This window comes from Trachypithecus francoisi, unplaced genomic scaffold, assembly GCF_009764315.1.
Source record: "Trachypithecus francoisi isolate TF-2019V2 unplaced genomic scaffold, Tfra_2.0 Lachesis_group19, whole genome shotgun sequence".
In the NCBI taxonomy this organism is placed as follows: domain Eukaryota; kingdom Metazoa; phylum Chordata; class Mammalia; order Primates; family Cercopithecidae; genus Trachypithecus; species Trachypithecus francoisi.
The window spans coordinates 35585925-35613839 of record NW_022681464.1 but is presented as its reverse complement, the minus strand read 5'-3'; the positions used below and the strand labels follow the sequence as shown (position 1 = coordinate 35613839).

Genomic DNA, 27915 nt, shown 5'->3' with positions numbered 1-27915 from the left:
TTTACTTAATTAATATTCATTTTTTTATCCTTCTTTCTTTATGTTTTTAAAGTTTTTATTATTGATTAATTGATTTGAGGTAAGATCTTGCTCTGTCACCCAGGCTGGAGTACAGTGGTGCAATCACGGCTCATGCAGCCTTGACCTTCCAAGCTCAAACGATTGTCCCACCTCAGCTTCCCGAATAGCTGGGACCACAGGCACAAGCCACCATGCCTAGCTGATGTTTTGGTTTTTTGTTTTGTTCTGTTTTGTTTTTGAGAGACAGAGTCTTGCTCTGTTGCCCAGGGTGGAGCGGAGTGGTGCCATCTTGGCTCACTGCACCCTCTACCTCTGGGTTCAAATGATTCTCCTGCCTCAGCTTCCCAAGTAGCTGGGACTACAGGTATGTGCCACCATGCCCAGCTAATTTTTGTATTTTTAATAGAGACAGGGTTTCACTATATGTTGGCCAGGCTGGTCTTGAACTCCTGACCTCAGGTGATCTGCCTACCTCAGCCTCCCAAAGTGGTAGGATTACAGGTGTGAGCCACCACACCTGACCTGGGTTTGGTTTTGTTTTGTTTTTTTCTTTAAAAAAATTTTTTTTCTTTTTTTTTGAGATGGAGTTTCGCTCTTGTTGCCAAGGATGGAGTGCAGTGGCATGATCTCTGCTCACTGCAACCTCCACCTCCCAGGTTCAAGCGATTCTCCTGCCTCAGCCTCCCAAGTAGCTGGAAATACAGGTGCCTGCAACCATGCCGGGCTAATTTTTCTATTTTTTGTAGAGACAGGGTTTCATCATTTTGCCCAGACTGGTCTTGAACTCCTGAGTTCAAGCAATCCACTGCCTCAGCCTCCCAAAGTAATGGGATTGCAGGCATAAGCCATAAGCCACCATGACTGGCCTGTTTCTGTTTTATTTTATTTATTTAGTTAGTTATTTTTGTGACAGAGTGTTATTCTGTCGCCCAGGCTGGAGTGCAGTGACGTGATCTCGGCTTACTGCAACCTCCACCTCCCGGGTTCAAGTGATTCTCCTGCCTCAGCCTCCCGAGTAGCTGGGATTATAGGTGCCCACTATCATGCCAGCTAATTTTTGTATTTTTTCAGTAGAGACAGGGTTTCACTGTGTTGGCCAGGTTAGTCTCGAACTCCTGACCTCAGGTGATCCACCCGCCTCAGCCTCCCAAAGTGCTGGGATTACAGGCGTGAGCAACCAGAGCCAGCCTTTTTTTTTTTTAAAGACTTAATTTGTTTTAGAGTAGTTTTAGGTTCACAGCAAAACTGAATGGAAGTTACAAAGATTTCCCACATACCTCTGTCCCCACACAGCCACAGCCTCCCTCATTATCAACATTTCCCACATACCCCTGTCCCCACACAGCCACAGCCTCCCTCTTTATCAACATTCTGCCCAGAGTGGCCCATTTGTTGCAACTGATGAACCTGCATTGGCACATCATGATCACCCAAAGTCTGTAGTTTACAATAGGGGTCACTCTTAGTGTTGTATATTCAGTGGGTTTGGACACATATATAATAATATGTACAATGTAAACTAAGTTAGTTTTTTTTTTTTTTTTTTCTTTTTGAGGCGGAGTCTCGCTCTGTTGCCCGGACTGGAGTGCAGTGGCGGATCTCAGCTCACTGCAAGCTCCGCCTCCGGGTTTACGCCATTCTCCTGCCTCAGCCTCCCGAGTAGCTGGGACTACAGGCGCCCGCCATCTCGCCCGGCTAGTTTTTGTATTTTTTTTTAGTAGAGACGGGGTTTCACCGTGTTAGCCAGGATGGTCTCGATCTCCTGACCTCGTGATCCGCCCGTCTCGGCCTCCCAAAGTGCTGGGATTACAGGCTTGAGCCACCGCGCCCGGCCAACTAAGTTAGTTTTTAAAAGAATATATAGGAAAAAGAAAAAGATGTACAGAGAAATAATTTTTTTTTTTTTGAGACAGAGTTTCGCTCTTTTTGCCCAGGCTGGAGTGCAATGGTGTGATCTCGGCTCACTGCAACCTCCGCCTCCCGGGTTCAAGCGATTCTTCTGTCCCAGCCTCCTGAGTAGTTGGGATTACAGGCATGCGCCACCACCCCGGCTAATTTTGTATTTTTAGTAGAGACGGGGTTTCTCCATGTTGGTCAGGCTGGTCTTGAACTCCCGACCTCAGGTGATCCACCTGCCTCAGCCTCCCAAAGTGCTGGGATTACAGGCATGAGGTACCGCGCCCAGCAAGAATTTTTAAATAGACAAAAATTTTTAAAAACCCAGCCTTTATAGTTTGTGACACCACTCTTACTTCAGACACCCACAAGTCACCCACAGACTTTACTCAATGTCCTTCCAGTGCTAGAGGCTCCAGAGAATTGAAGTCCCTGAGCAGACCCAAACAAGAGAAAACCCCCTATGTTTAGTTGGCAAGAAGCTGTCTTCAGGGGCCTTTTTTCTTTTCCAAGTCAATTCCGGCCACAAACAAATTTTTTTTTTTTTTTTTTTTTTTGAGGTGGAGTTTCACTCTTGTTGCCCAGACTGGAGTGCAGTGGCGTGATCTTGACTTTCTCACTGCAACCTCTGCCTCCTGGGTTCAAGTGATTCTCCTGCCTCAGCCCCCCAAGTAGCTGGTATTACAGGCACACGCCACCAGGCCTGGCTAATTTTTGTGTTTTTAGTAGAGACAGGGTTTCACCATGTTGATCAGGCTGGTCTTGTACTCCTGACCTCAGGTGATCCGCCCACCTCGGCCTCCCAAAGTGCTGGAATTACAGGCATGAGCCACCGTGCCTGGCCTCACAACACAAATTTCTATTAAATGCAACACATTCTAGTCTCCTGTTGAGCAAGAAAAATCCACACACTGTAGATGAATGCGTAAGTGCTGCTTGTGCACGCTGAGAGTCATAAAGATGAGATCATCCTTAGCTTTTGTTAAGTGCATTTGGTATTGTGATGTGAACCAGAGGTATGCTTCAGTCAATGATTTATAGCAACAATCAAATCCCCGAGACGGTGGTTTGGTGTCAATGTACCTCACTCTGAGTCACCGACTTACTTCAGATTTTCTTTAATTCAAGAGCATCCACCTTAAAGGAGTGAAGAGGATTCTGTCTTCTCACAATTCTAGGGAATGAATATCTGAACCAGAATGATTGTGTATCCCATTAACAAAAGCCCTAGAGAACCTGGAATGGCTGGTTCAGCCCTAACTGCTACATCTGACCACAAGTGTGCAATCATCCGAGAGCTGTTTCACCCTTAGCCAGGCATGTGCTAAAAGCTTGGGGAGGCCGGGCGCAGTGGCTCACGCCTGTAATCTCAGCTCTTTGGGAGGCCGAGGCGGGCGGATCACGAGGTCAGGAGATCGAGACTATCCTGGCTAACACGGTGAAATGCCGTCTCTACTAAAAATACAAAACATTAGCTGGGCGTGGTAGCAGGCGCCTGTAGTCCCAGCTACTTGGGAGGCTGAGGCAGGAGAATGGCATGAACCCGGGGGATGGAGCTTGCAGTGAGCCGAGATCGCGCCACTGCACTCCAGCCTGGGAGACAAAGCAAGACTCCATCTCAAAAAAAAAAAAAAAAAAAAAGCTTGGGGCATCACTTTCTTTCTTTTTCTTGAGACGGAGTTTCACTCTTGTTGCCCAGGCTGGAGTGCAGTAATACAGTCTCGGCTCACTGCAACCTCCACCTCCTGGGTTCAAGTGATTCTCCTCCCTCCGCCTCCCAAGTAGCTGGGATTACAGGCACCCGCCACCATGCCCAGCTAATTTTTGTATTTTTAGTAGGGACAGGGTTTCACCATGTTGGCCAAGCTGGTCTCAAACTCTTGACCTCAGGTGATCCACCGGCCTCCACCTCCCAAAATGCTGGAATTACAGACATGAGCCACCATGCCCAGCCTGGGGCACCACTTTCATAGTGTCCTTCTCAGGATCTTACTGACAGTAAAACTGTACCTCTACAACTGTCCTATTAAATGACTGAAAACTTTTACTATTGAATCCATGGCAGCACCAAACAAATTTATCAAAATGTTTTGGAATACATTTCTTTCTTTGAAGCTAAGTTGATGGCTTGATTCAATTATTGTGGCCATGTACACAACATAGGCTAAATGTTTCCTAGAATTGACAAAGGATCAAAGGGTTACTTTACTTATTCATCATCTTAAACAACACAAGAAAGCCTTATTATTATTATTATTAATTATTATTATTATTTGAGACAGGGTCCAGCTCTGTCACTCTGTCACTCAGGCTGGAGTGCAGTGGCACAATCTCAGCTTACTGCAACCTCTGCGTCCAGAGGTCAAGTGATCCTCCCACCTCAGCATCCCGAGTAGCTAGGACCACCGTGCCCGGCTAATTTTTGTATTTTTTGTAGAGATGGTATCTTGCCACACTGCCCAGGCTGGTCTCGAATTCCTGAGCTCAAGTGATCCACCCATCTCAGCCTCCCAAAGTACTGGCATTACAGGAGTGAATGCCAGGTCCAAGAAATCCTTTTAAAGTAAAATACCACAGGACGTGGTGGCTCACACCTGTAGTCCCAACACTTTGGGAGGCCGGGGTGGGAGGATCGCTTGAGCCCGGAGTTCCAGAACCTCTCCACCCCCTGCCCCATGCAACACAGCAAGACCTTGTCACTACAAACAATGTAAACATTAGCTGGTGTGGTGTTGCATGTAGGTCCTAGCTACTAGGAAGCTGAGACAAAAAGATTGCTTGAGACTAGGCATTCAAGATTACAGTGAGGTGCTGGCTGCAGTGGCTCACGCCTGTAATCCCAGCCATTTGGGTGGCCAAGGCAGGTGGATCACTGGAGCTCAGGAGTTCGAGACCAGCCTGGGAGACATGGCGAAACCCTATCTCTGCCAAAAAATACAAGAAATGAGCCGGGCCTGGTGGCTGGAGCCTGTGGTCCCAGCTATTCAGGAGGCTGAGGTGGAAGGATCAGTTGAACCCAGGAGGCGGAGATTGGAGGGAGCCAAGGTTCTGCCACTGTACTCCAGGCAGGGTGACAGAGTGAGACCCTATCTCTAAAAAATAATAATAATAATTAAAGTTACCAAAAATAAATAATTGATGGTAATGCTAACACAAATTAAATTTAACCTTCAAATTACTTATGAGAAATGTAGTATATCATAAAAAAGTCATTAGTAAGAAATTTCATGTTTGTAGACAGCGTTTTCATGTATTTTAACATTTTACAAATAGTATGCTACTCGCAAATTCATTTTATTTAATCTTTAATAGTTTATATTGTGAATTCAAGGCATCTTCTATACTTGTCAATAATGAAAAGGCATTTCTCCCTTTAAAAATTCTATTAAGTCGGCCGGGCGCGGTGGCTCAAGCCTGTAATGCCAGCACTTTGGGAGGCCGAGACGGGCGGATCACGAGATCAGGAGATCAAGACCATCCTGGCTAACACGGTGAAACCCCATCTCTACTAAAAAAATACAAAAATCTAGCCGGGCGAGGTGGCCGGCGCCTGTAGTCCCAGCTATTCGGGAGGTTGAGGCAGGAGAATGGTGTAAACCCGGGAGGCGGAGCTTGCAGTGAGCTGAGATCCGGCCACTGCACTCCAGCCTGGGCGACAGAGCCAGACTCCGTCTCAAAAAAAAAAAAAAAAAAAAAAAAAATTCTATTAAGTCAGCCTTCTTATTCCTTAGGAACATGAACCAGCATGGTTTGGTTTTGAATCTGATTGTTCAAACACTTTACAAAGTAAATAGGAAAATAATTTGGGAACATTATTTAAACTTGTCAATCTATGATTCTGTTTTTCACGTGACAGCCAATCCCAATGTGTTCTCTACTCAGGAAGTTTAGCTCAGTATATGGATTAACACCTATTCTACTTGTGTGATATTTCTTATGACAACCACAGAAAACATATATGGGGCCGGGCACAGTGGCTCATGCCTGTAATCCCAGAACTTTGGGAGATCAAGGCGGGTGGATCCCTTGAGCCCAAGAATTTGAGACCAGCCTGGGCAGCATGTCAAAACTGCGTCTCTACAAAAAATACCAAAACTAGCCAGACATGGCGGCACATGCCTGTAATCCCAGCTACTCAGGAAGCTGAGGTGGGAGGATCACCTGAGCCGGCGAAGTCAAGGTTGTGATGAGCCGTGATCATGCCACTGCACTCCAGCCTGGGTGACAGAGTAATACCCTGACAAAAAATAAAAATAAAAATAAAATAAAAATAAAAAAAGAAAGAAAAGAACAGAACAGCTGGGCGTGGTGGCTCACGTCTGTAATCACAGCACTTTGGGAGGCCGAGGTGGGCGGATCACGAGGTCAGGAGATCAAGACCATCCTGGCTAACACGGTGAAACCCCGTCTCTCCTAAAAATACAAAAGCAAAATTAGCTGGGCATGGTGGCGGGCGCCTGTAGTCACAGCTACTGGGGAGGCTAAGGCTGGAGAATGGCATGAACCCGGGAGGCGGAGTTTGCAGTGAGCCAAGATCATGCCACTACTGCACTCCAGCCTGGGTGACAGAGCTAGACTCAAAAAAAAAAAAAAAAAAAAAAAAAACCTATTTGATGCAATTTTAAAAAGAATATACCTTTGAGATGGAGTCTCACTCTTGTTGCCCAGGCTGGAGTGCAATGGTGCAATCTCGGCTCACTACAATCTCTGCCTCCTGGGTTCAAGCAATTCTCCTGCCTCAGCCTCCTGAGTAGCTGGAATTACAGGCACGCACCACTGTGCCCTGCTAATTTTTGTATTTTCAGTAGAGACAGGGTTTCGCCATGTTGGCCAGGCTGATCTGGAACTACTGATCTCAAGTCGTCCGCCCGCCTTGGCCTCCCAAAGTGTTGAGATTACAGGCATGAGCCATCGCGCCGGGTCTAGATTTAACTTTTTCCATAAAATGTTCACGTTTGTTTGTGATGTTTTCGGGTGTTAATTTCTTGACGTAATATAAAAACATAAACAAGAGTTCAATCCTTTTTAAATAGTGGTCTGTGCTGTCAATGCCCTCGCCCACCATGTGCTCAACAAGGACCTCAAGGACATTGTTGGTGACTTCAGAGGCTTCTATAGGCAGCTGACGAGTGATGGGCAGCTCAGATGGGTAAGGGACCTATTTTGTAAAATGCTTATATAAGTAATACTACCAAGGTCTGAGATATCCTTTGAGTGCAACAAATGTGAAAATAGAGATGGATTTATTTGCTTATTTCTTTTTTGAGATGGAGTCTCACTCTGTTGCCCAGGTTGGAGTACAGTGGTGCGATCTCAGCTCACTGCAACCTCCGCCTCCTGGGTTCAGGCAATTCTCCTGATTCAGCCTCCTGAGTAGCTGGGACTACAGATGCGCACTACCACACCCAGCTAATTTTTATAATTTTAGTAGAGATGGTGTTTGGCCATGTTGGCCAGGCTGGTCTTGAACTCCTGCCCTTAAGTGATTCGCCCTCCTCAGCCTCCCAAGGTGCTGGGATCACAGGCATGAGCCACTACTCCCGGCCAGATGGCTTTATAATTTTAAAGTAGAACACTTTATTCAGCTAAATTCGGGCTTGAGTCATTTAGATGATCAGTATTTTGAGGTAAACAACTCATTTCTGTAAGACTGATGATCTAAATGACTTAAGCCCGAATTTAGTTGAATAAAATGTTCTACTAAGGAGATGCGGTCCTGAGATTTGGGTCTTGAGAGCTGTCTTTTCTCTAAGGATTGGGTCTTGAGAGCTATCTCTTCTCTAAGGACCTCATCTCATCCTCCCTGAATTGAGAAATGGTTTAGAGGATAAACTACTGAATGGGCAATCTTTTTATGGAGAAATAATGTGAGTAGTATTAGAAATAGAAGAGAAGATCATTAAACAGAAAACATTAAGAGAAGAGCAAATTTAAAAAGATGGAAGACCATCGTGCCTTTTGTGTGCATAGCTTGGTATTTGAACTATAAATTCAAGGCATGAGAAAGTTAGGCTCTGGAGAAAGGATTCTAACACAAGGTGAATTCAATACCCTAACCTTTGTCTTTGTCCCACGGTATCGGATTTTGTCTTTTCCTAACTCAGTTCAGTCTCCCATCCATGCACAGAGAAGGGCACAAGAGAATGTACTTTCAATAGTGCCTGGGATTTCATATTTTACTTTATACACAGAATATTAAACTTACCTTGAAAGATGTCACCTTGAAGAAGTTCCCACTGGCTGAATCTGCGACAATTTGAGCATCCAAATAAATATGATAGTAATGGCTTATGACCCATTGAATAAAATCCATGAGTCCATTCAGATAACAAACAATCGGCTGGGCACAGTAGCTCACGCCTGTAATCCCAGCACCTTGGGGCTGAAGCAGGAGGATCACTTAAGGCCAGGAGTTCAAGACCAGCCTGGGCAGCATAGTGAGACCCCCATCTGTACTTTCTAAAAATAAAAATCATAAAATAAAATTTTTTAAGGAGATAATAAACAACAAGGTCAAGCCCACCATTACAGCTGATTAAAATCTAATAAATATAAAAGGAATGATAACATCAGAAACTCACCATAACTGTCATGGCTACAATTAATTGAGGCAGGCGTCATCAAGGGATGCCCAAATTTTGGGACAATAATAACCTCCTTATTTGGAAAATGAAATGGTAACTTCACAGTAGAGAAACCAAATGGACACTAAGTTACCCAAGTGGTAAAAGTTAACAACCCTCATAATAAAACAAATGACATAATCACTTATGTAGTATTTATGCCAAAAGATGTATTACCTGAATCTAATCATGAAGGAACTGATGATCAGCCCAAATTGAGGGATGCTGTACAAATCAACTGGCCTGTACTCTTTCAAAATGCTAATAACATTTAAAGAAGAAGAAGAAAAATTACTCCAGGTAAAAAGAGACTAAAGAGGCATGACGACTAAATGCAATATGTGATCCCAGATGGGATATGGATTAGGGTCAAATAAAATACATTATAGGAAAAAACCAGTGACATTGATTATGGACTAGCCTTTAGATAACAGTATTCTGTCAATGTTGTATTCCCTGAGTGTGATCATTGTACTATGGTTATGTAAGAAAATATCGTTGTTTTCAGGAACTATACACTGATGTATTTAGGGTAAAAAGAGCATGATATTTGCAACTTTATTCAAATGGTTCAGAAAAAAAGAAGTACATGTGTGTGTGTTCATATGTGTATACATACATATACATATATATAAACATACATATACGTATATACATATATACATATATATGTGTGTGTATAGATATATATAGAGAGAGAGAGAGAAGAGAGGAAAACACAGGTGCTTTTCCTACTATTCTTGAAACTCTTCAATGGGTTAGCAACTGTTTTTTTTTTTTTTTTTTTTTTTTTTGAGACGGAGTCTTGCTCTGTCGCCCAGGCTGGAGTGCAGTGGCCGGATCTCAGCTCACTGCAAGCTCCGCCTCCCGGGTTCACGCCATTCTCCCGTCTCAGCCTCCCGAGTAGCTGGGACTACAGGCGCCCGCCACCTCGCCCGGCTAGTTTTTTTTGTATTTTTTTAGTAGAGACGGGGTTTCACTGGGTTAGCCAGGATGGTCTCCATCTCCTGACCTCATGAAATGCCCGCCTTGGCCTCCCAAAGTGCTGGGATTACAGGCTTGAGCCACCGCGCCCGGCCGTTTTTTTGTTTTTTTTTAAACTTAACCTTTAGGTGGGTTGGTGGGTTGCTGTTGCTGCCTTTTAATTCTTGAGATGTGTCCCTGGATGGAAGACCTAAATATCTTCCTCTTTTTTTTTTTTTTTTTGAGACAGACTTTTGCTCTGTTGCCCAGGCTGGAGTGCAGTGGTGCCATCTCGGCTCACTGCAGTCTCCACCTTCTGGGTTCAAGTGATCCTCTCGCCTCAGCCTCTGGAGTAGGGACTACAGGCACACACCACCACACCTGGCTCATTTTTCCATTTTCAGTAGAGACGGGGTTTCACCAGGTTGGCCAGGCTGGTCTTGGTCCTGAAGTCCTGGGATTAGAGGCGTGAGCCATCACACCCAGCCCTCTTTTTCATTTCTAAGAAGCGCTGTTATACTTTGCTTCCTAACCAGATTGGTCCAGAGAAGGGCGTGGTGCACCTGGCAACAGCGGCTGTCCTCAATGCGGTGTGGGACTTGTGGGCCAAGCAGGAGGGAAAGGTAACTCCTCTCACAAACGCTTAGGAGGCCCTGGGAACTGCACCACACTGACTTTCCCTACGCACAGAGGAGAGACAGACACACTGCAGCCCCCAAAAGGAAATACAGAGAATTGCTTTGGTGTTTTTTTCTCCCCTGAGAGGTTTTGGCAGTAGGTAGAGAACTGCAGGAAGAGGAGAAAGAGGGGATGGGATGGCGGAAGGCGCAGGCAGCAGTAGAGGTGGGTGTAGGGACCTGGTGGCTGAGAGCCAGCATTTACTGCCAATGCATTTACTGTCAGGAAAAAAATGGGGACTTTACACATATGTCTTACAAATCCTTTCTTTTTTACTTCAAGCCTGTCTGGAAGTTACTTGTGGACATGGTGAGTAGAATCATTAATGTTACAATTGTTTCTGTAAATGAAATGGATTTCATGAATGACATGCCTTTTGATGATCAGTAAATATATTCAGGACTATCTGTTGATCACTCTGGTGATGATAAAGCAAAAAGCCAATAAAACATGATATTCCTTTTCTGATATCTGATGTAACGGATAACTGTGCTCATGCAGGCAGTGTGGCAGGAGGGGAAGCAGTGAGGGGTCTTGCCTCCCCCACCGTGCATCTGTAACACGCGATGCCAGTTCTCTGAGCCTCCGTTGTCTGACTATGACAAGAGGATCATCCTAACTTCTCTAGGAACCTCACAAAATTAAAGATCAATGAGAAAAGCAACTCTTAAACTCTGAAAAGCAAGATGTTATGATATTATGAAGATATTATCCAGGCCAGGCGTGGTGGCTCAAGCCTGTAATCCCAGCACTTTGGAAGGCTGAAGGATGGCTTGAGCCCATGAGTTTCAGGCTGCAGTGAGCTATAATTGCACCACAGCACTCAGGTGACAGAGCAAGACCCTGTCTCAAAAAAAGAAAAAAGAAAAAATACTATTCAGTCACTTTGACACCAAGAGTAAGATGAGGCCATTGTAGCCTCTACTGTACAGTTCCAGCAGGGAAGGAGCTCAACACTGAATTCTAAAGCTATGCACTTGACTGTTTTCTTTCTCCTTGACCTTTTCATAGCAGGGATGAGCAACTGGATGCTGAGGAGGAAAAAAACTGGGCAAAGTAAAGGGGAATGAGCTTCAGACCGGTACAGAGCTGGCTGTGAGTCCGGGTTTCACTGCTCACCAGCTGCATGACCTTGAGCATATGACTCCCCCACTCTGAGCTGCGGTGGCCTCAGTACAACACCTGGGTGGTGGTTAAAAACCTCATGATCCACAAATGAAGGCCCTTGTTATTAGTTGGCAAAAAAATTAAGGAAAAGCAAAGAACACCATGGCCTTGAAGAGTGTTGGGCAGGAGACTACTCCTCTGGAGGAAAGTGAAGACAGGAGGCTGTCACATCGCCTCTAACATGGAGAGTTGCTTCGGGGCCATCCGTAGGGGAAGGACACAGAGCTCTTGAGCCCCCTTCTAGACTCAAGGCCGGCCTTTTACCGTGGTGGAGGAGGTAGCCACCAAAAGGGAATGATTTGCAGGCCACCAGAAATGTGTCTGAGGTCCCACCTGTGGACTCCCCGTTTTTGGATCCTGTTCCCTTTCAATGCCAGAACTTTTTTGTTTTCTTTGTTGTTGTTGTTGTTTGTTTGTTCGTTTGTTTTGAGACGGAGTTTCCTTTTTGTCACCCAGGCTGGAGTGCAGTGGCGTGATCTCAGCTCACTGCAACCTCTGCCTCCCGGGTTCAAGCGATTCTCCTGCCTCAACCTCCTGAGTAGCTGGGATTACAGGCACCTGCCACCGTGCCCAGCTAATTGTTTGTATTTTTAGTAAAGATGGGGTTTCACCATATTGGTCAGGCTGGGCTCAAAATCCTGACCTCAGGTGGTCCACCCGTCTCAGCCTCCCAAAGTGCTGAGATTACAGATGTGAGCCACCACACCTGGCCCAGAACTCTTGGAAGTAGAATCTCAGGTTTGAAAGAGCTTTTAGGATTTTCGACAGTTATGGTAGAGCATTACTGGTCACTATAAGATGTTAGTGGGAATGGAACTACTGGCTGGCTGTTTTCCAACTGACTGTTCCATCAGGGTGGGGAGAAGTCTCAGCACGAATCCCCAGCCTCGTAGCTCACCGTGGACAGCCCTGCGGTGTGAAGCGGATGTACAGTGATGCCAGGCATTCATCTCCCCACTGAGCTCCTGCCAAGTGTTTGCCTGGGGCCATGCCCTCCTTCCAGGAAGCCATGTTAGCTGGAAAGAACAGGGTAGGGGCAGGTGGCAAGGGATCAGAGCGTCAGTGTCTGAGGGCTTTGTCGGGGCAGTGAGGAGCCACTAAAGGACTCTACACTTAGGAATGACAGAGTCAAACAATTTAACAAAGCCCTAAAGGTCCCTGCCAGGAAAGAATGAGCCCCATGTATCACCATAAGCAACTTCTTAGAAACATAACCCGCCCCTGTCATCCCAGCACTTTGGGAGGCCAAGGAGGGAGGATTGCTTGAAGCCGGGAGCTCAAGATCAACCTGGTCAACAGAGTGAGACCCCATCTCTACAAAAATAAAAATAAATTAGCCAGGCATAGTGGCACACACCTGGAGTCCCAGCTACTCAGTCCCAGGAGGCTGAGGCAGGAGGATCACATAAGCCCAGGAGACGGAGGCCGCAGTGAGCTAGGATGGCATCACTGCATTCCAGCCTGGGCAACAGAGTGAGACCTTGTCTCTAAAAAAAGAATAATAAATAGTTTTTAAAAGCAAAATGTGGCCGGGCGCGGTGGCTCAAGCCTGTAATCCCAGCACTTTGGGAGGCCGAGGCGGGCGGATCACGAGGTCAGGAGATCGAGACCCTCCTGGCTAACACGGTGAAACCCCGTCTCTACTAAAAAATACAAAAAACTAGCCGGGCGCAGTGGCGGGTGCCTGTAGTCCCAGCTACTCGGAGGCTGAGGCGGGAGAATGGCGGGAACCCGGGAGGCGGAGCTTGCAGTGAGCCGAGATCGCGCCACTCACTCCAGCCTGGGCGACACAGCGAGACTCCGTCTCAAAAAAAAAAAAAAAAAAAAAAAGCAAAATGTAACCCACCTTAGAATTGATTCAGGCCTCTTCCCCTCCTCTCCTATCACGTTGCCAGGATCCCAGGACGCTGGTGTCCTGCATAGATTTCAGGTACATCACCGATGTCCTGACTGAGGAGGATGCTCTAGGTAAGTTTGGAAGCTTTCTTGGGTACACAATGTGCACATAGAGTAGTGGCATGCTTTCTTACCTAAAAGAGTGAGTGATGCTTTTTATTTCTTCCAGAAATACTGCAGAAAGGTCAAGTTGGTAAAAAAGAAAGAGGTGGGTTGTAAGAAATTTTTCTTCATTGTTTTTGCTAACATTGTCCACTTTTGAGTGCCCCTGTCCTTTTGGGGGACACATTGTCCTCCCAAATGCCCCGTGCGGAGTAGCTAGGCCCTCAAATCAGCATTGAAGTTTGCATGGTGAAGCCTCCTGGGTATGACCTCTGACTGCAGAGTTTGCTTCAGCCACTGCTGAAAGGAAGTTTGGCTTTAGGATTACACTGTAGGGAGGGCTGTTGGGGAGCAGGGCAGTCCGTGAGGGTATCGTGACCACCTGGGTTTGACATCCTAGTAATTTGTGGCTGGGTGTGTGTGAAGGGCAGGTCAGGAGAACAGCTGGACTCTCCAGGGGAAACAGCTTAGCTACAGGCACTTCCAATTCGGAAGGGCAAAGTGTTGACGGCGCTGTGTTTTCACAGAGAAGCAAATGCTGGCACAAGGCTACCCTGCTTACACCACCTCGTGCGCCTGGCTGGGGTACTCAGATGACACGCTGAAGCAGGTGGGCATTTTAACCTGGCTTTGTAAACAGGCTCAATGGGGAGAAACCAACCTGTTTTTCCTTCTGTGCTCACACCACTACTCTCAATACCTCACTTCTGACACCAGACCGGTATGGTTTTCCTTCTCACGCCAACCAGTTTTCCACTTCTTTGTGGACACCAACTGGGTGTCCTGCTATTTGACTCAATTCTGACACCATCTCCCTGGAGCTAGCCTCAGACCCCGCAGGTGAAGGGCTCAGTCTTGGAGGACTGCCACATGGCAGATGCCAATCACAAGTCCACGTTGTCACCTGTGCTTCTGACTGGTTTTGCCTCCAATTAGAGGTTCCCACAAACCCCGCTTTGAGTTCAGTCATTTGGTGGAATGGCTCATGGAATTCAGGGAAACACTACTTATGTTTACTCATTTATTATAAAGGACTTAAGAACAGCCACACTGAAGAGACACGTAGGGCAAGGTGTGAGGAGTGGGTACAGAGCTTCCGTGTCCCCTCCAGGCGAGCCACGCCCCCATCACCTCCATGTGTTCACCAACCTGGGAGCTCTCTGAGCCTTGTTCCTTGGGGGTTTTATGGAGGCTTCAGGATTTAAGTGTGATTCAGTATTTGGCCATTGGCCATCCGTTCAACCTTTAGCCCCCTCCCGTCCCCAGAGATCTGGGAATAGGCGAAAGTTTCCAACCCACAGTCATGCCTTTCAGGTCTTTCTTGTCCCCAGCCCCATCCTGAAGCTACACAGAGGGCCTCAGCAGGGCTGTCTCGTTCACATACAGAAGACACTCCTGTCACTCAGGAGATGCCAAGGGTTTTAGGGGCTGTGTGCTAGGAAATAGGGGAGCAGCAATGGGGCAGAGACCAAATATATATTCCTTCTCATGTCACATGGGCTTTAGATTCCAGCCTCTCTGGGAGAAATTTAATATTTTCTTGTTCACCTTTCTGAATCATTTTGGCTGAGGGCGGTGGCTCATGCCTGTAATACCAGCATTTTGGGAGGCTAAGGTGGGTGGATCACCCGAGGTCAGAAGTTCGAAACCAGCCTGGCCAACATGGCGAAACCCTGTCTCTACTAAAAATACAAAAAATTAGCTGGGTGTGGTAACATACATCTGTAGTCCCAGCTACTCAGGAGGCTGAGGCAGGAGAATCACTTGAACCTGGGAGGCGGTGGTTACAATGAGCCAAGATCACACCACTGCACTCCAACCTGGGCGACAGAGCGAGACTCCGTCTCAAAAAACAACAAAAAAAATTATTTTTTTCTCGTTCTGAAAGTACACAAGCTAATGCAAAGTCATTCACCTTTTGGACCCTGGGACTCTGTGACTTAGTGAATCACCTTGGGCTCTGGAAGGTGACAGTCCAGGGTATGATTCCCAGGCAGCACCAGCGGCAGACCCACTGCAAGATGGAGAAATAATGCCGATTTGGGTGGTTTTGAGGATTCAGATACATGCTGTAAGCTGTGTCATGCTCAAGGCCTCCTGGCTGGCACACGGCATGCAGTTGGCACATGGTTGATTTATTACTGTTTTTCCTTACACTGTGCCCACTTTTAGAGAGTGAGGAGAGAGGGGCTGACTTCTGCACGTTACTCTTACATCGTTCTATGGATGCCACAGAATATTCTAGCTTTAAAAAGAGAAAGATCAATGCTATATTCCCCTTCCAGGAAGGTTGTGACCATTAAAAAAATGGTTCCCATAGAGATGAGGAAAGAAAGTCACCCTACAAGTAAAAAGTGATCTCTGTCAGCCAAGCTGTTTCTGCTGTTAATTTCAACAACACATGAGTGTTCCTCTGGTCTGTGCTATAACTGTAATGCTTGTGAAATGGATCAGCAATGACTGATGTCCTGGTCAGACCAAGGGGCTCTCTCCAGTGTGTGACCCTGTGCTCCTTTCCCACAGCTCTGTGCCCAGGCGCTGAAGGATGGCTGGACCAGGTGAGTGTGGTGATGGGCCTGACTTGCCCAGCTGGTGGCAGGAGAGACTCAGGCAGTGGAGGGGAGCCAAGGAGTAAAAGGCACCCACGGGCTAGGATCACTCTGGCTCATAGGGATGCATAAGAGAAGTTTCCCCTTAGGCCAGGCTCTTTCTCTAAAGGCAGGATGTGTGTCCTCATTAGAATTCTAGGACATCAGAGTGGAAAGAGGCTTGGGGGATTGTTGATTTCAGGCACTAACCTAGAATAGAAATCCAGTCTTTACCATCAGTAAATAGCGTTGATTCAGCTTCTGCATGAACATCTCCAGAGGTAGTGAGCTTAACTTGGTTAGGCACTTTCCATTCTTTGAGGGCTCTAAGTATTAGGCGGGTCTTTTCTTCTCTTTTGAGACGAAGTTTCACTCTCGTCACCCAGGCTGGAGTGAGTGGCGCATTCTCTGCTCACTGCAACCTCCACCTCCCAGGTTCAAGCCATTCTTCTGCCTCAGCCTCCTGAGTAGCTGGGATTACAGGCACCCGCCACCACACGTGCCTAAATTTTGTATTTGTAATAGAGACAGGCTTTTGCCATGTTGATGAGGCTGGTCCTGAACCCCTGACCTCAGGTGATCCGCCTGCCTCACCAAAGTGCTGGGATTACAGGCGTGAGCCACCGTACCCAACCAGGTGGGTCTTTAATGTCAGAAACCCTTTGCTTCCATGTAATTTCCAGCCAGAGGTCCCAGTTCCCAAGAGCCAGGCTGTTCCTCTTCCACTTGAGTGACAGCCCTCCTCTCCCTCTAGGCCACCTCCTTTCCACACTACTCATCTGCACTTCTCCCTTCTGACTCTTGCCTGTGCAGGTAAAGACCTCTGGCCATCCTAAGACCTTCTCTGGATGAGCCTCGATGGTTGATGACCCTGTGTCCTGACACAGGGCAGGATGCAGAGGGACCATCATATCTCTTGACCCAGTCACTGTGCGTCCCTCAGCGCAGCTCATGGTGGCACTTTTTGCCTGTGACATGTCACCAGGCTTCCTATCTGACTTGCAGCCACTCTGGTCCCTGAGCCTCCTGCTACTCAGTGTATCCTGTGGAGCAGGAGCTCCAGCATCACCTGGGAGCTTGTCAGAAATGCAACCTGGGCCTCTCCCCAGACCCGCTGCGTGGGAATCTGCATTGGAACAAGAGCCCTGAGTGATTCCTGTGCACACTTAAGTTGGAGAGGCACTGAATTCTTGTTAATGCCTCAGCTAAATAAAGGGTTGAGGAGTGAGAGCTTGAAGGAGGCAACATGAAGCCATGGAAAGAGGTGGTGGCATCTGATGGAACCGAAATCACATCTTGCCTTTTCCCCTCACCCTCTGCAAGTACTTGCTGTGTGGTCATGAGTAAATTGCTCAGCCTCTCTGAACTTCATTTTCTCTTTATCAGTAGAAATAATATGAGCTTTGGTCCTCCTCAAAGTTGCCATATCTCAGAAGGACCAGCACAGGGCAGGATTCAGAGCAGTTGCTGTAAGTGCTGGCTGCTTGCCCTCCCTCTACATACCCGGGGGAGGCTGCAGCAATGTATCTGGTAAGGCAGAGAAGGCTGTGGGGAGATTTAAAGGGCCTCTTCCCAGCACAGGAAGCCTGGCACCCAGAGCTTAAGGCCAGCCACCCTCTCTGGAGCATCATGAATCATGTAGTTGAAGCCCCTGGCCGGTACAGAAGAGAACGGCAGGTGCCTGAGAGTGTGCAGCACTCTGCAAGCTGGGGCTCTTTGCAAAGCAGCAGGAGGACCTCAGCCAAGGAGGTGCACAAGGCAGATAGGCTGGTGTTCAAGGGGGCAGATGCTGGCTTCCTCGTGGTGGTGTCCCCTCCTTCACCTGCCAGTGCCCACACTGAAGCCAGCAACACACCCTTCTGACAAGCAGAGTCACGCGGTGTGGACGTAGAGGCCCATGTCTCAAGAGAATAGCTGGACATCCACACAGATTAAGGAGCTCCCTATAAGTGTCTGGATGTGGTGTAAAGGAGACCTCTGCACGCAGGACCCAGCTGCACTTTGCTATTCCCTAGTTACGTGACCTCATCATTTTCCCTGCCGGAACCTCAGGCCCCTGCACTGCAGGGGACAGACCATCCCTGTGGCCTTCCTCTGACTGAGTTAATTCAAGACAGAGTTCTCCTTTGTAAACCAGACCCTTCCCATTCGGGCTATCAGACGGTAGCTCAGCGCCCCTTGTCAGCCCCGCTCTCCTTTTCAGTTCTCACTGTGGCTTTTTTGTTCTTAATTCCTTTTCATGGCACTGCAAAAACTGAGTCAATTGTATTAAAGACCTGACTTCGGCTGGGCACGGTGGTTCCAGCCTGTAATCCCAGCACTTTGGGAGGCCGAGACGGGTGGATCACGAGGTCAGGAGATCGAGACCATCCTGGCTAACACAGTGAAACCCCCGTCTCTACTAAAAATACAAAAATTAGCAGGGCGAGGTGGCGGGCGCCTGTAGTCCCAGCTACTCGGGAGGCTGAGGCAGGAGAATGGCGTGAACCCGGGAGGCGGAGCTTGCAGTGAGTGGAGATTGCGCCACTGCACTCCAGCCTGGGCGACAGAGAGAGACTCCGTCTCAAAAAAAAAAAAGACCTGACTTCTCTGTCTAACCTCTTAACTCCAGGTCAATAGATAATTGAGAGTCATTGCCCTGATACTGAATGAAGAGATAAAGTTCACAGGTTTATTTCAAGTGACTTATCTGAAGATGAGGAAAGAGCAAGAGGTTACTAGAAAACATGGTCTGTGAATTGTTAACAGAAAGACGGTCACTTCTGCAGAAACTCCAGGTGCTCTTGCCAAGTCCAGGTACAGGTCTAAACTAGCAAACCAAATACATTTTCTAGGTTTAAAGTAAAGGTGGGTGCTGATCTCCAGGATGACGTGCGAAGATGCCAAATCATCCGAGACATGATTGGGCCAGAGAAGACTTTGGTAAATATCCTCTCACACCACTGAGAAGCAGCGGCCTTTGTCCAGGGCTAAATGCAACTCGTTTCAAGATTAAAGAACACTGGGAATTTAAAAACGTAATTGTCAGAGGAAGTACAGTTCTACAGCCTTGCAGTAGGCAAACTCAAAAAAAAAAAAAAAGCAAAGGGACTAAGAGTTTTACATTTTTTAATTCTGCAGAACTAGTTAAGTAAGTTTGGGGTTAAGGATCCTTTCTTGCTAACACAGATGCACCTGAGGAAACAGTTTTCCCATTGGTGCTCTGGTGTGTCAGTCATTTAATCTCCCCTCCCAGCTCCTCAGGTAGGAGGGTGTCAGGGCCGTTACTGAAGAAGTGTTGGAACTTCACTGAGATAAATGTAAGGATCAGTCATTTCTGATTTGTATTTTTATAAACCAGTTCTTATGTGTAAAATATTTTCATAAAAGAAAGTCACAGTAAGATGTTTTTATGAGGCTTCAGAGGCTTTTTTGCATAAGTTAAAATAGAAATTTTGAGTTCTTGACCCAGGATCACTATTTATACATGAATTAATGCTGGTTTTTTTTTTTTTTAATGAGGTCATCTTTATCCAAGTAACTTATGATAAAAATTGATTCTGGGCTGGCCAAATGCTGTGGCTCATGCCTATATCCTAGCACTTTCGGATGCCTAGGTGAGCAGATTGCCGGAGCTCAGGAGTATGAGATCAGCCTGGGCAACATGGAAAACCCCATCTGTACCAAAAAATACAAGAAAAAAAACGTTGGTTCTGGGCCAAACACAGTGGCTCATGCCTATAATCCTGACACTTTGGGAGGCTAAAGTGGGTGGATCACTGGAGGCCAGGAGTTTGAGACCAGCCTGTACATAGCGAGACTCCATCTCTAAAAGAAAGAAGAAAAAAAATTAACCGGGTGTGGTGGTGCATGTCTGTAATCCCTCCTACTTTGAAAGATGAGGCAAGAGGATCACTGAGCTCAGGAGTTGGAGGCTGCGGTGAGCTACAATAATACCACTGCACTCCAGCGTGGGCAACAGGGTGAGATCTAGTCTCTTAAAAAAAAAAAAAATTCATTCTAGGCATACTGTCCTCTGGTTTTCATAGTGTCCTGGGAGGGAGCTCTTACCACTTAGCACATTCTGTGGAGATATCCGTTTCTCCAAGCATGATAAGATTAGGGATGAGGGGCTGTCCCTTAAGCTGGGCACAGCCAGCACCTGGCTTCCAAGAAGGATAGTGGTACACAGAGAGCCAGGGCCTAGGAGGGGAGGACTGGACTTGAACTTACCATTCACTTGACTTACTGTTCTTAAGCAAGTTACTTAATTTCTCTGCATGACAGTTTTCTTATTTGTAAGATGGGTTAATATGAACTGTCTCATGGGGTTATTATTTTTTGAGATAGGGTCTCACTCAGTCACCCAGGCTAGAGTACAGCGGCATGATCACAGCTCACTGCAGCCTTGACCTCCCCTGGCTCAGGGGATCCTCCCATCTCAGCCCCCTGAGTAGCTGGGACCACAAGTGAGAACCACCGCACCCAGCTAATTTTTGTATTTTTTGTAGAGACAGGGTTTTGCTATGTTGCCCAGGCTGGTCTTGAACTCCTAGGCTCAAGAAACCCACAGGCTCGGCGGGGCGCGATGGCTCACGCCTGTAATCCCAGCACTTTGGGAGGCCGAGACAGGTGGATCACGAGGTCAGGAGATGGAGACCATCCTGGCTAACATGGTGAAACCCCATCTCTACTAAAAATACAAAAAAATTAGCCGGGTGTGATGGCGGGCAACTGTAGTCCCAGCTACTCAGGAGGCTGAGGCAGGAGAATGGCGTGAACCTGGGAGGTGGAGGTTGCAGTGAGCCGAGATCACGCCACTGCACTCCAGCCTGGGTGACAGAGCGAGACTCCGTCTCAAAAAAAAAAAAACAAAAAAAAAGAAAAGAAATCCACGGGCTTCAGCCTCCCAAAGTGTTGAGATGACAGGCATGAGCCACCATGCCCAGCCCATTATTATAAATATTAAATGGAACAAAATCCATAAAGTGCCTCGTGGAGTAGGTGTGCCATTATGGAAGAGTTTAGGCTGTTTATTATTGTGCCAGACACATAGTGGGCAATAGTCAATAAATGACTGTTGAAAAAACTTAATGTTGATTGTGCATGATTCAGAATGTGACAAAATGGTTTCTACAAACAGAACCAACACTGCAAGACACATGTATTTGGGTGGCATCTAAATGGAGATTGGACCAGAGCCCAGGGCCAGCGAGCATTTCTCATGGCCCAGCCCAGGGCACTGCCGGACCTCCCAGTGGCTCCTCGAGCAATTCACAGCTCCTCCTAAAGGCTGTACCTGGAGCCAGAGTCCCCGTCTCAGTGGCTGCTCTCTGACTCTTTTTGTTAGGGCCGTGTGTGGGGCCTCAGCGGAGGTGTTAGGGGTCTCACTTGGCTGTTGGTGGCACTGAGTGACAGCATTTCTTCCCTGGGAGCCACAGCCCTGCCGCGAGGTTGGCTCAGAGCAGACCTCCCTGTGAAGAGTCTCTTTTTGCAGATGATGGATGCCAACCAGCGCTGGGATGTGCCTGAGGCGGTGGAGTGGATGTCCAAGCTGGCCAAGTTCAAGCCATTGTGGATTGAGGAGCCAACCTCCCCTGATGACATTCTGGGGCATGCTGCCATCTCCAAGGTAGGAAAATGGCGGCTGCTGCTGGGGCAGCTTATTTTTTGTTTAGTTTCCCAGAGTGCTGGGGACAGATCCTAAAATTTCTTCACTTATTCCCTGTTGCATTTATTTCCTGATGAAGTAGCTGAAATAATTATAGTGTGTGACAAATACAGGGGTTACAGACCTGACGTTCCTTTATCTACTTCAGCTCAGACTTTGCCCTTATTTCTGTTTCTTTTAGGTTTAGTAAGCTGCTAAAAGTTGAAGGGCTACCAGCAATTTGAAGGTTAATAGACATGGTTCCTATACTTTGTAAATATAGAAATGTGACGGCATTTTTTGTTTGTTTTTTTGTGTTTTTGTTTGTTTGTTTTTGAGATAAAGTCTCACTCTGTTGCCCAGGCTGGAGTGCAATGGCACGATCTTGGCTCACTGCAACCTCTGCCTCCCGGGTTCAAGCGATTCTCCTGCCTCAGCCTCCTGAGTAGCTGGGACTAGATGTGCACCACCATGCCTGGCTACTTTTTCTTTTTTTTTGTATTTTTAGTAGAGATGAGGTTTCACCACATTGGCTAGGCCTGTCTCGAACTCCTGACCTCAGATCATCTGCCCGCCTTGGCCTCCCAAAGTGCTGGGATTACAGGAGTGAGCCACAGCACCAGGCCTTGTGTTTTATTTCTTTTTTTTTTTTTTTTTTTTTTTTTGAGACGGAGTCTCGCTCTGTCGCCCAGGCTGGAGTGCAGTGGCCGGATCTCAGCTCACTGCAAGCTCCGCCTCCCGGGTTTACGCCATTCTCCTGCCTCAGCCTCCCGAGTAGCTGGGACTACAGGTGCCCGCCACCTCGCCCAGCTAGTTTTTTGTATTTTTTAGTAGAGACGGGGTTTCACCGTGTTAGCCAGGATGGTCTCGATCTCCTGACCTCGTGATCCGCCTGTCTCGGCCTCCCAAAGTGCTGGGATTACAGGCTTGAGCCACCGCGCCCGGCCAGGCCTTGTGTTTTCATCTGATAATTTTTTTCTCCTACATACTAACTGGTTTGACACAGTCATGTGCCACATAACAATGTTTCAGTCAGCGAAAGACTGCATATATAATGGTGCAGTATATATAATCCCATAAGGTTATAATGGAGCTGCAAAACTCATTGCCTAGTAATGTTCGAGAGATTGTAATGTCGTGGTGCAACGCATTAGCTTTCCTGTGTTTAAGTATGTTTAGATACTGGCCATTGTGTTACGATTGCCTGCAGCGTTCGGTACAGTAGCATGCTGTACAGGTTTGTAGCCTGGGAGCAATAGGCCATGCCATGTAGCCTAGGTGTGTAGTAGTCTCTACCATCTAGGGTCATGGAATTATACTCTTTAATGTTCACACAATGACAAAATTGCCCAACAGCACATTTCTCAGAGGGTATCCTTGTCATTCAGTGACACGACTGTACATTCATGTGGCTCATGTGGAGCGGTCTTGGTTCTAGTTCTAGGAGGGACACCTTGACACATCCCACATAAATTCACGGGTCGTACTGGAGGTGCAGAGTTGGGGGCTCTGGGACCAGTTCTCTGTTTCTCTCAGGAAATCAGCACATGATCTACGTTATGTGGGATGCTCCGCTAAAGCCTGGGTTTCAGAAATACCCTCCTCTCCCACGCTGCAGCCTCGACAGAGAGAAAAGCTGAGATACATGAAACAAAGACTGGAGGATACTGGGCCGGGGCACTGAATGCCGAGCACAGTAGAAAAGTTCATTGAGGAGAACGTTAGGTGTGGGCTGGGATGAGGGGGACAGCCAGAGCTGACTCCGTAAGGAAAGCTAAGCCTCAGGTAAGGGAAGAGTGAGCAGGAGCCGCGGAGCGACCATAGCCTTCATTATTTAAACAGAACCCAAACTTTCCGAGGAATCATTCCACAACAGGAATCTCCGTGGATGAGCCCCTGGGAAACAAGACTTTTCAATTTGGGTCCCACTTGCTTTTTCCTCCTTAGGGCTCTTGCAGGGTGGCTGTGCTCTGCTGAATGCCAGCTGGCCTAGCACCAACCTGATCTCTGCCCACCTGAGCATCTCCCAGGAAGCTGCTCTGGGCTTTAACCCTCCCAGGTTTTGCTTACAGGAGGGAGGCCATCCCCTTAGGAGTATCTGAGGAAGGAGCAGCTGCACAGCCTGCAGGTCCAGGCGGGGGCAGTGGAGATGTCCCAGGGAGTGCAGGGCACACCCCAGGGAGCTGTCAGACAGGCTGCCACGTGGGGCTGGATTATGGGGTCTGTCCACTCAGAGGATGCAGCCAGTCAGAGAAAGTCACTGCAGCTTCTCCAGTGAAAGAACGGCATAGTGGCCGGACATGGTGGCTCACACCTGTAACCTCAGCACTTCGGGAGGCCAAGGTGGGTGGATCACCTGAGGTCAGGAGTTCAAGACCAGCCTGGCCAACATGGTGAAACCCCATCTGTACTAAAAATACAAAAATTAGCTGGTCTCGATCTCCTGACCTCATGATCCGCCTGCCTGTAGTCCCAGCTACTCGGAGAGGCTGAGGCAGGAGAATGACGTGAGCCTGGGAGGCGGAGCCTGCAGTGAGCCGAGATTGTGCCACTGCACTCCAGCCTGGGCGACAGAGTGAGACTCCATCTCAAAAAAAAAAAAAAAAATTAGCTGGGCACAGTGGTGTGTGCCTGTAGTTCCAGCTACTCAGGAGGCTGAGGCAGGAGAATGGCTTGAGCGTGGGAGGTAGAGGTTGCCATGAGCCAAGATTGTACCATTGCACTCCAGCCTGGGTGACTCCATCTCAAAAAAAAAAAAAAAAGAACAGCATAGTGACAGCTGGAGCACAGATGATGTGACTGGTGGCTACATGTAGAGTCCATTGAGACAGAGGGTGTGTGGGAGGTGAGGAACGGGCAGGGAGAAACCCAGGCCAGGATGGGAGTGAGGAGGCTTTTCCAGGCATCTGGGAGAGATAAAGGGAGAGGGCAGCTTGAATAGAGCAGATTCAGGAAATATTGAAAAGGAAGAAAAACATTTGGCCCCTAGTCTGACATATATGCTTAAAATGGTAGAACAAATAAGTCAAATGGCCTTTCTTCCTCCCCCTTCCTCTGTTTCTCCCTTTCTCTTCTCTTTTGAGATAAAGAACCAAGAGTACTTAAATTAGAAATTTTAAGAAGCATAAAATGTTAGCTTGAAACGGTGCCTTAGAGACCATCTGCTCAAACTAAGACCTTCTGCAGATGAGAAGGCCGAGGCCTTGGGTGGCACAGGCGGGGCTTGCCTAAGGCCACACATCCCATGAAACTCAGGGCCAGCACTGGAATCAGGGATACTTGGCTGCTGAATGAAGGGATTTTTCTGCTGAGTAGTTGGCTTAGTCTGATGATTCAGATGCCTCCTCTGGCTCTGGGATCAGTGGAGTTCCAACCCAGGCTCTACCACTTTCTAGCTTTGTGATCCAGGAACAGTTCAAACCTGGCACACCTGTTTTCCCATTTTCTATAAAATGGGGATAATGATGGCTCCTCTCCCATGGGATTGAGACCAGGAATCATTGAAGACAGTGTTTTGCACAGCGCCTGGCAGGTACTCAGAGCTCCAAAAATGTGAGCTATTAGTGTGATTGCTATTACCCTAAACAAAGGTAAGGGAAACCAGGGAGAAACCAAGGATGCCTTCGCAGAGTAGCTGTAGAGTCGCAGTCCCAGTAGAGGATGGACGGACTGCCCAGAGGCCAGGTGGCAGGTGAGTGAGGTAGTAGTGTTCAGGGACCAGGTGAGAGGACAGAGAGCAGCAGGGCTGTGTTCAGGTGCAGAGTCCAGTACCTCACCAGGTGAGGAGTCTCCCAGGTGAGCAGTGGTCTCAGCCTAACCTGCAGATTGAGGTCTAAGGCCACCCACTGAGCTGGAAGGAAGAGGAATTTTTTTTTTTTTAATTTTTTTTCACGGATTTTTCCTGCCTTAAGGAAGAGGATTTTGGAATCAACAAAGACACGAGGCCAGGTGCAGTGGCTCACAACTGTAATCCCAACACTTTGGGAGGCCGAGGCAGGAGGATCATCTGAGGTCAGGAGTTTGAGACCAGACTGGCCAACATGGCAAAACCCCAACTCTATTAAAAATACAAAAATTAGCCAGCATGGTGGCGTGCACCTGTAATCCCAGCTACTTGGGAGGCTGAGGCATGAGAATCTCTTCAGCCTGGGAGGCAGACATTGCAGTGAGCCAGGATCATGCCACTGCACTCCAGCTTGGGTGACAGAGCAAGACTTGGTCTCAAAAAAAAAAAAAAGATATGAGAGGGTTCTAGAAGGAGGTTTCTCAGGGAGGCAAGAAGAAGGGAAATGACAGAGTGATGGCAAACAGGAAGGAGTTGGCCAAAGGCTGGACCCTGTGAGTTCACAATGAGCCACTCCGAGTGGCCCTGTCTTTATGCCACTGCGCAGGCTGGAGGAGGTGCCGTCCACGTTGGGAGGAGCGCAGCTGGAGCATGGGCCAGGACACCGCAGAAGGACATCTGCAGAGCCCTGGTCAGGAACGGGGCTGGTGGTGGTAGCTCAGCAGGGCTCACCTTCTCTGCAGATGCACAGAGCCCTCCCGCACGCATGTGTTCCCCTGGACATCCTTTGCCAGTCTTGAGTCTTCACATGGCTCAACAGCAGGGCTGTTTCCTCCTTCAGCTATAAATGTTTTTAAACATTAGGAGCTGCAGTTCAAAACTTAGGAAAATAACACCAGGCTGCCTTCTATTTTATAGGCACTGGTCCCATTAGGAATTGGCATTGCCACAGGAGAACAGGTGAGTGATGTCCCCTTGGGGTCAGTACACGCTGACCAGCGACCAAGGACACAGTCGTGTGTTAGGCTCCATCACCTGCTGTACTTTCAGTTGGGAAATTTTCATCATCTTAGAAACTGGGTCATTTTATCAGAGTCTAGTCAGATGTAGAAAATGTTTGTGGCTATTTCTCCAATTTATATGACTAAGGTTATCTTTTTCAAAGGGTCTAATTGAAATTGACAAGGCAGCAATTTAAAGTTGCTGTTGCAAGGGCAGAAAATGGTGTTAAGAAAGCCAGCTTTCAAATTGAATAAACATGACTGCGTTCACTTTTTGAGCTTATAAATGAAGCCCAAGTGCCTGCCAAAACCTGCTGCAGTCAGCCCACGAGCAGAGCAGCGTGAGGAGCAGATTCTCTGTTTTCGCGGCAAAAGGAACAATACTGCTCTGCCACGGTTCCGCGTTGTCATCTGTGCCACCTGCTCATCACTGTCACCATATTTCATCCTGATGCTTCAGTTCATCTCCCACTTCTCAGTTGCTGTGACAGTCATTCCCTCATAAATGGCGAGCCAGTGTGATTTTAACCTGACTCACACTGTTGCATTAGCAGATCTGTAAAGAAGTGAGCACAGGGTCCCTGCCCACACTATAAAAACTTGCCTCATGCCCGGCGAGAACAAAGACAAAATACAGCCTGGGCTTCCTGAGGGCCACTGATGAGTAATGATTGGCAGAGTGGCCGCGTTGCCAGGTTTTAGAGATCCTGAGGGCCAAGGCTGACTCTTCTGTTGGTGTTATTTTCAATTCTATTTCCAGTGCCACAATAGAGTGATATTTAAGCAACTCCTACAGGCGAAGGCCCTGCAGTTCCTCCAGATTGACAGTTGCAGACTGGGCAGTGTCAATGAGAACCTCTCAGTATTGCTGATGGCCAAAAAGTTTGAAAGTAAGGGTGCTGCAGTGGCTGCAGACCAGACCTTCATTTCCCCACTAATCAGACACCTCCCTTGATGGCTTGCAGTTCACACGCACAGGAGTCTGTAGTTTGCCATTTTGATTTTCTTCTAACTCTCATTTAGCCTTAATCCGGGAATTATTGATGATTTTCATCTTGGAATTTCATCCCTAAATATTAATGAATGATTTAATCACCTGTGGGCAATAAGAAAAACCAGAAAGTTCCCTTTCACCCCTTCCTCTCCCTGCCCTACTCTTGGTATTAAATAGAAACGATTTCCTTTTTAGTTCCTGTTTGCCCTCATGCTGGTGGAGTTGGCCTCTGTGAACTGGTGCAGCACTTGATTATATTTGACTACATATCAGTCTCTGCAAGCCTTAAAAACAGGTCAGTAATGTGGCATTAATACTTTCTGCTTCAGTAGGGTCCCTCAATCTAGGCCAGAGCTTGTAAATTCTGCCTTCATGACCAAAAAACACTAAGACCTTGTCCACTGGCCCATCCTGAAACTCTCAGACGGAGTTGGTTCTGCTTCCACTTCTCCACACGGGGCAGTAATAGCAGAGACCCACCAATGAACAGTCATTTTGCCTCCTAGGACAGGGTCTGGTAGCTGACTCACTTTATTTTTTAAGTACATTGAAGGTGAGGCTTGCAACCATACT

The 27915-nt window shown here is 47.5% G+C and overlaps 1 protein-coding gene across 4 annotated transcripts in view; it reads left to right on the top strand.

The window, feature by feature from the left end:
• Window positions 1–27915, top strand: part of ENOSF1 (enolase superfamily member 1) — a 43223-nt gene that overhangs the window by 10836 nt on the left and 4472 nt on the right. For 3 of the 4 annotated variants that reach the window (XM_033178190.1, XM_033178191.1, XM_033178192.1), the window contains 12 exons: window positions 6951–7066; window positions 10040–10126; window positions 10464–10490; window positions 13244–13316; window positions 13414–13452; window positions 13874–13956; window positions 15870–15904; window positions 18769–18856; window positions 21411–21545; window positions 26266–26307; window positions 27109–27238; window positions 27538–27637. In XM_033178190.1, coding sequence (XP_033034081.1) covers window positions 6951–7066; window positions 10040–10126; window positions 10464–10490; window positions 13244–13316; window positions 13414–13452; window positions 13874–13956; window positions 15870–15904; window positions 18769–18856; window positions 21411–21545; window positions 26266–26307; window positions 27109–27238; window positions 27538–27637 — 955 coding nt within the window. The remainder of the gene's footprint in view (window positions 1–6950; window positions 7067–10039; window positions 10127–10463; window positions 10491–13243; window positions 13317–13413; window positions 13453–13873; window positions 13957–15869; window positions 15905–18768; window positions 18857–21410; window positions 21546–26265; window positions 26308–27108; window positions 27239–27537; window positions 27638–27915) is intronic. The other variant, XM_033178193.1, reaches the window with a different exon arrangement.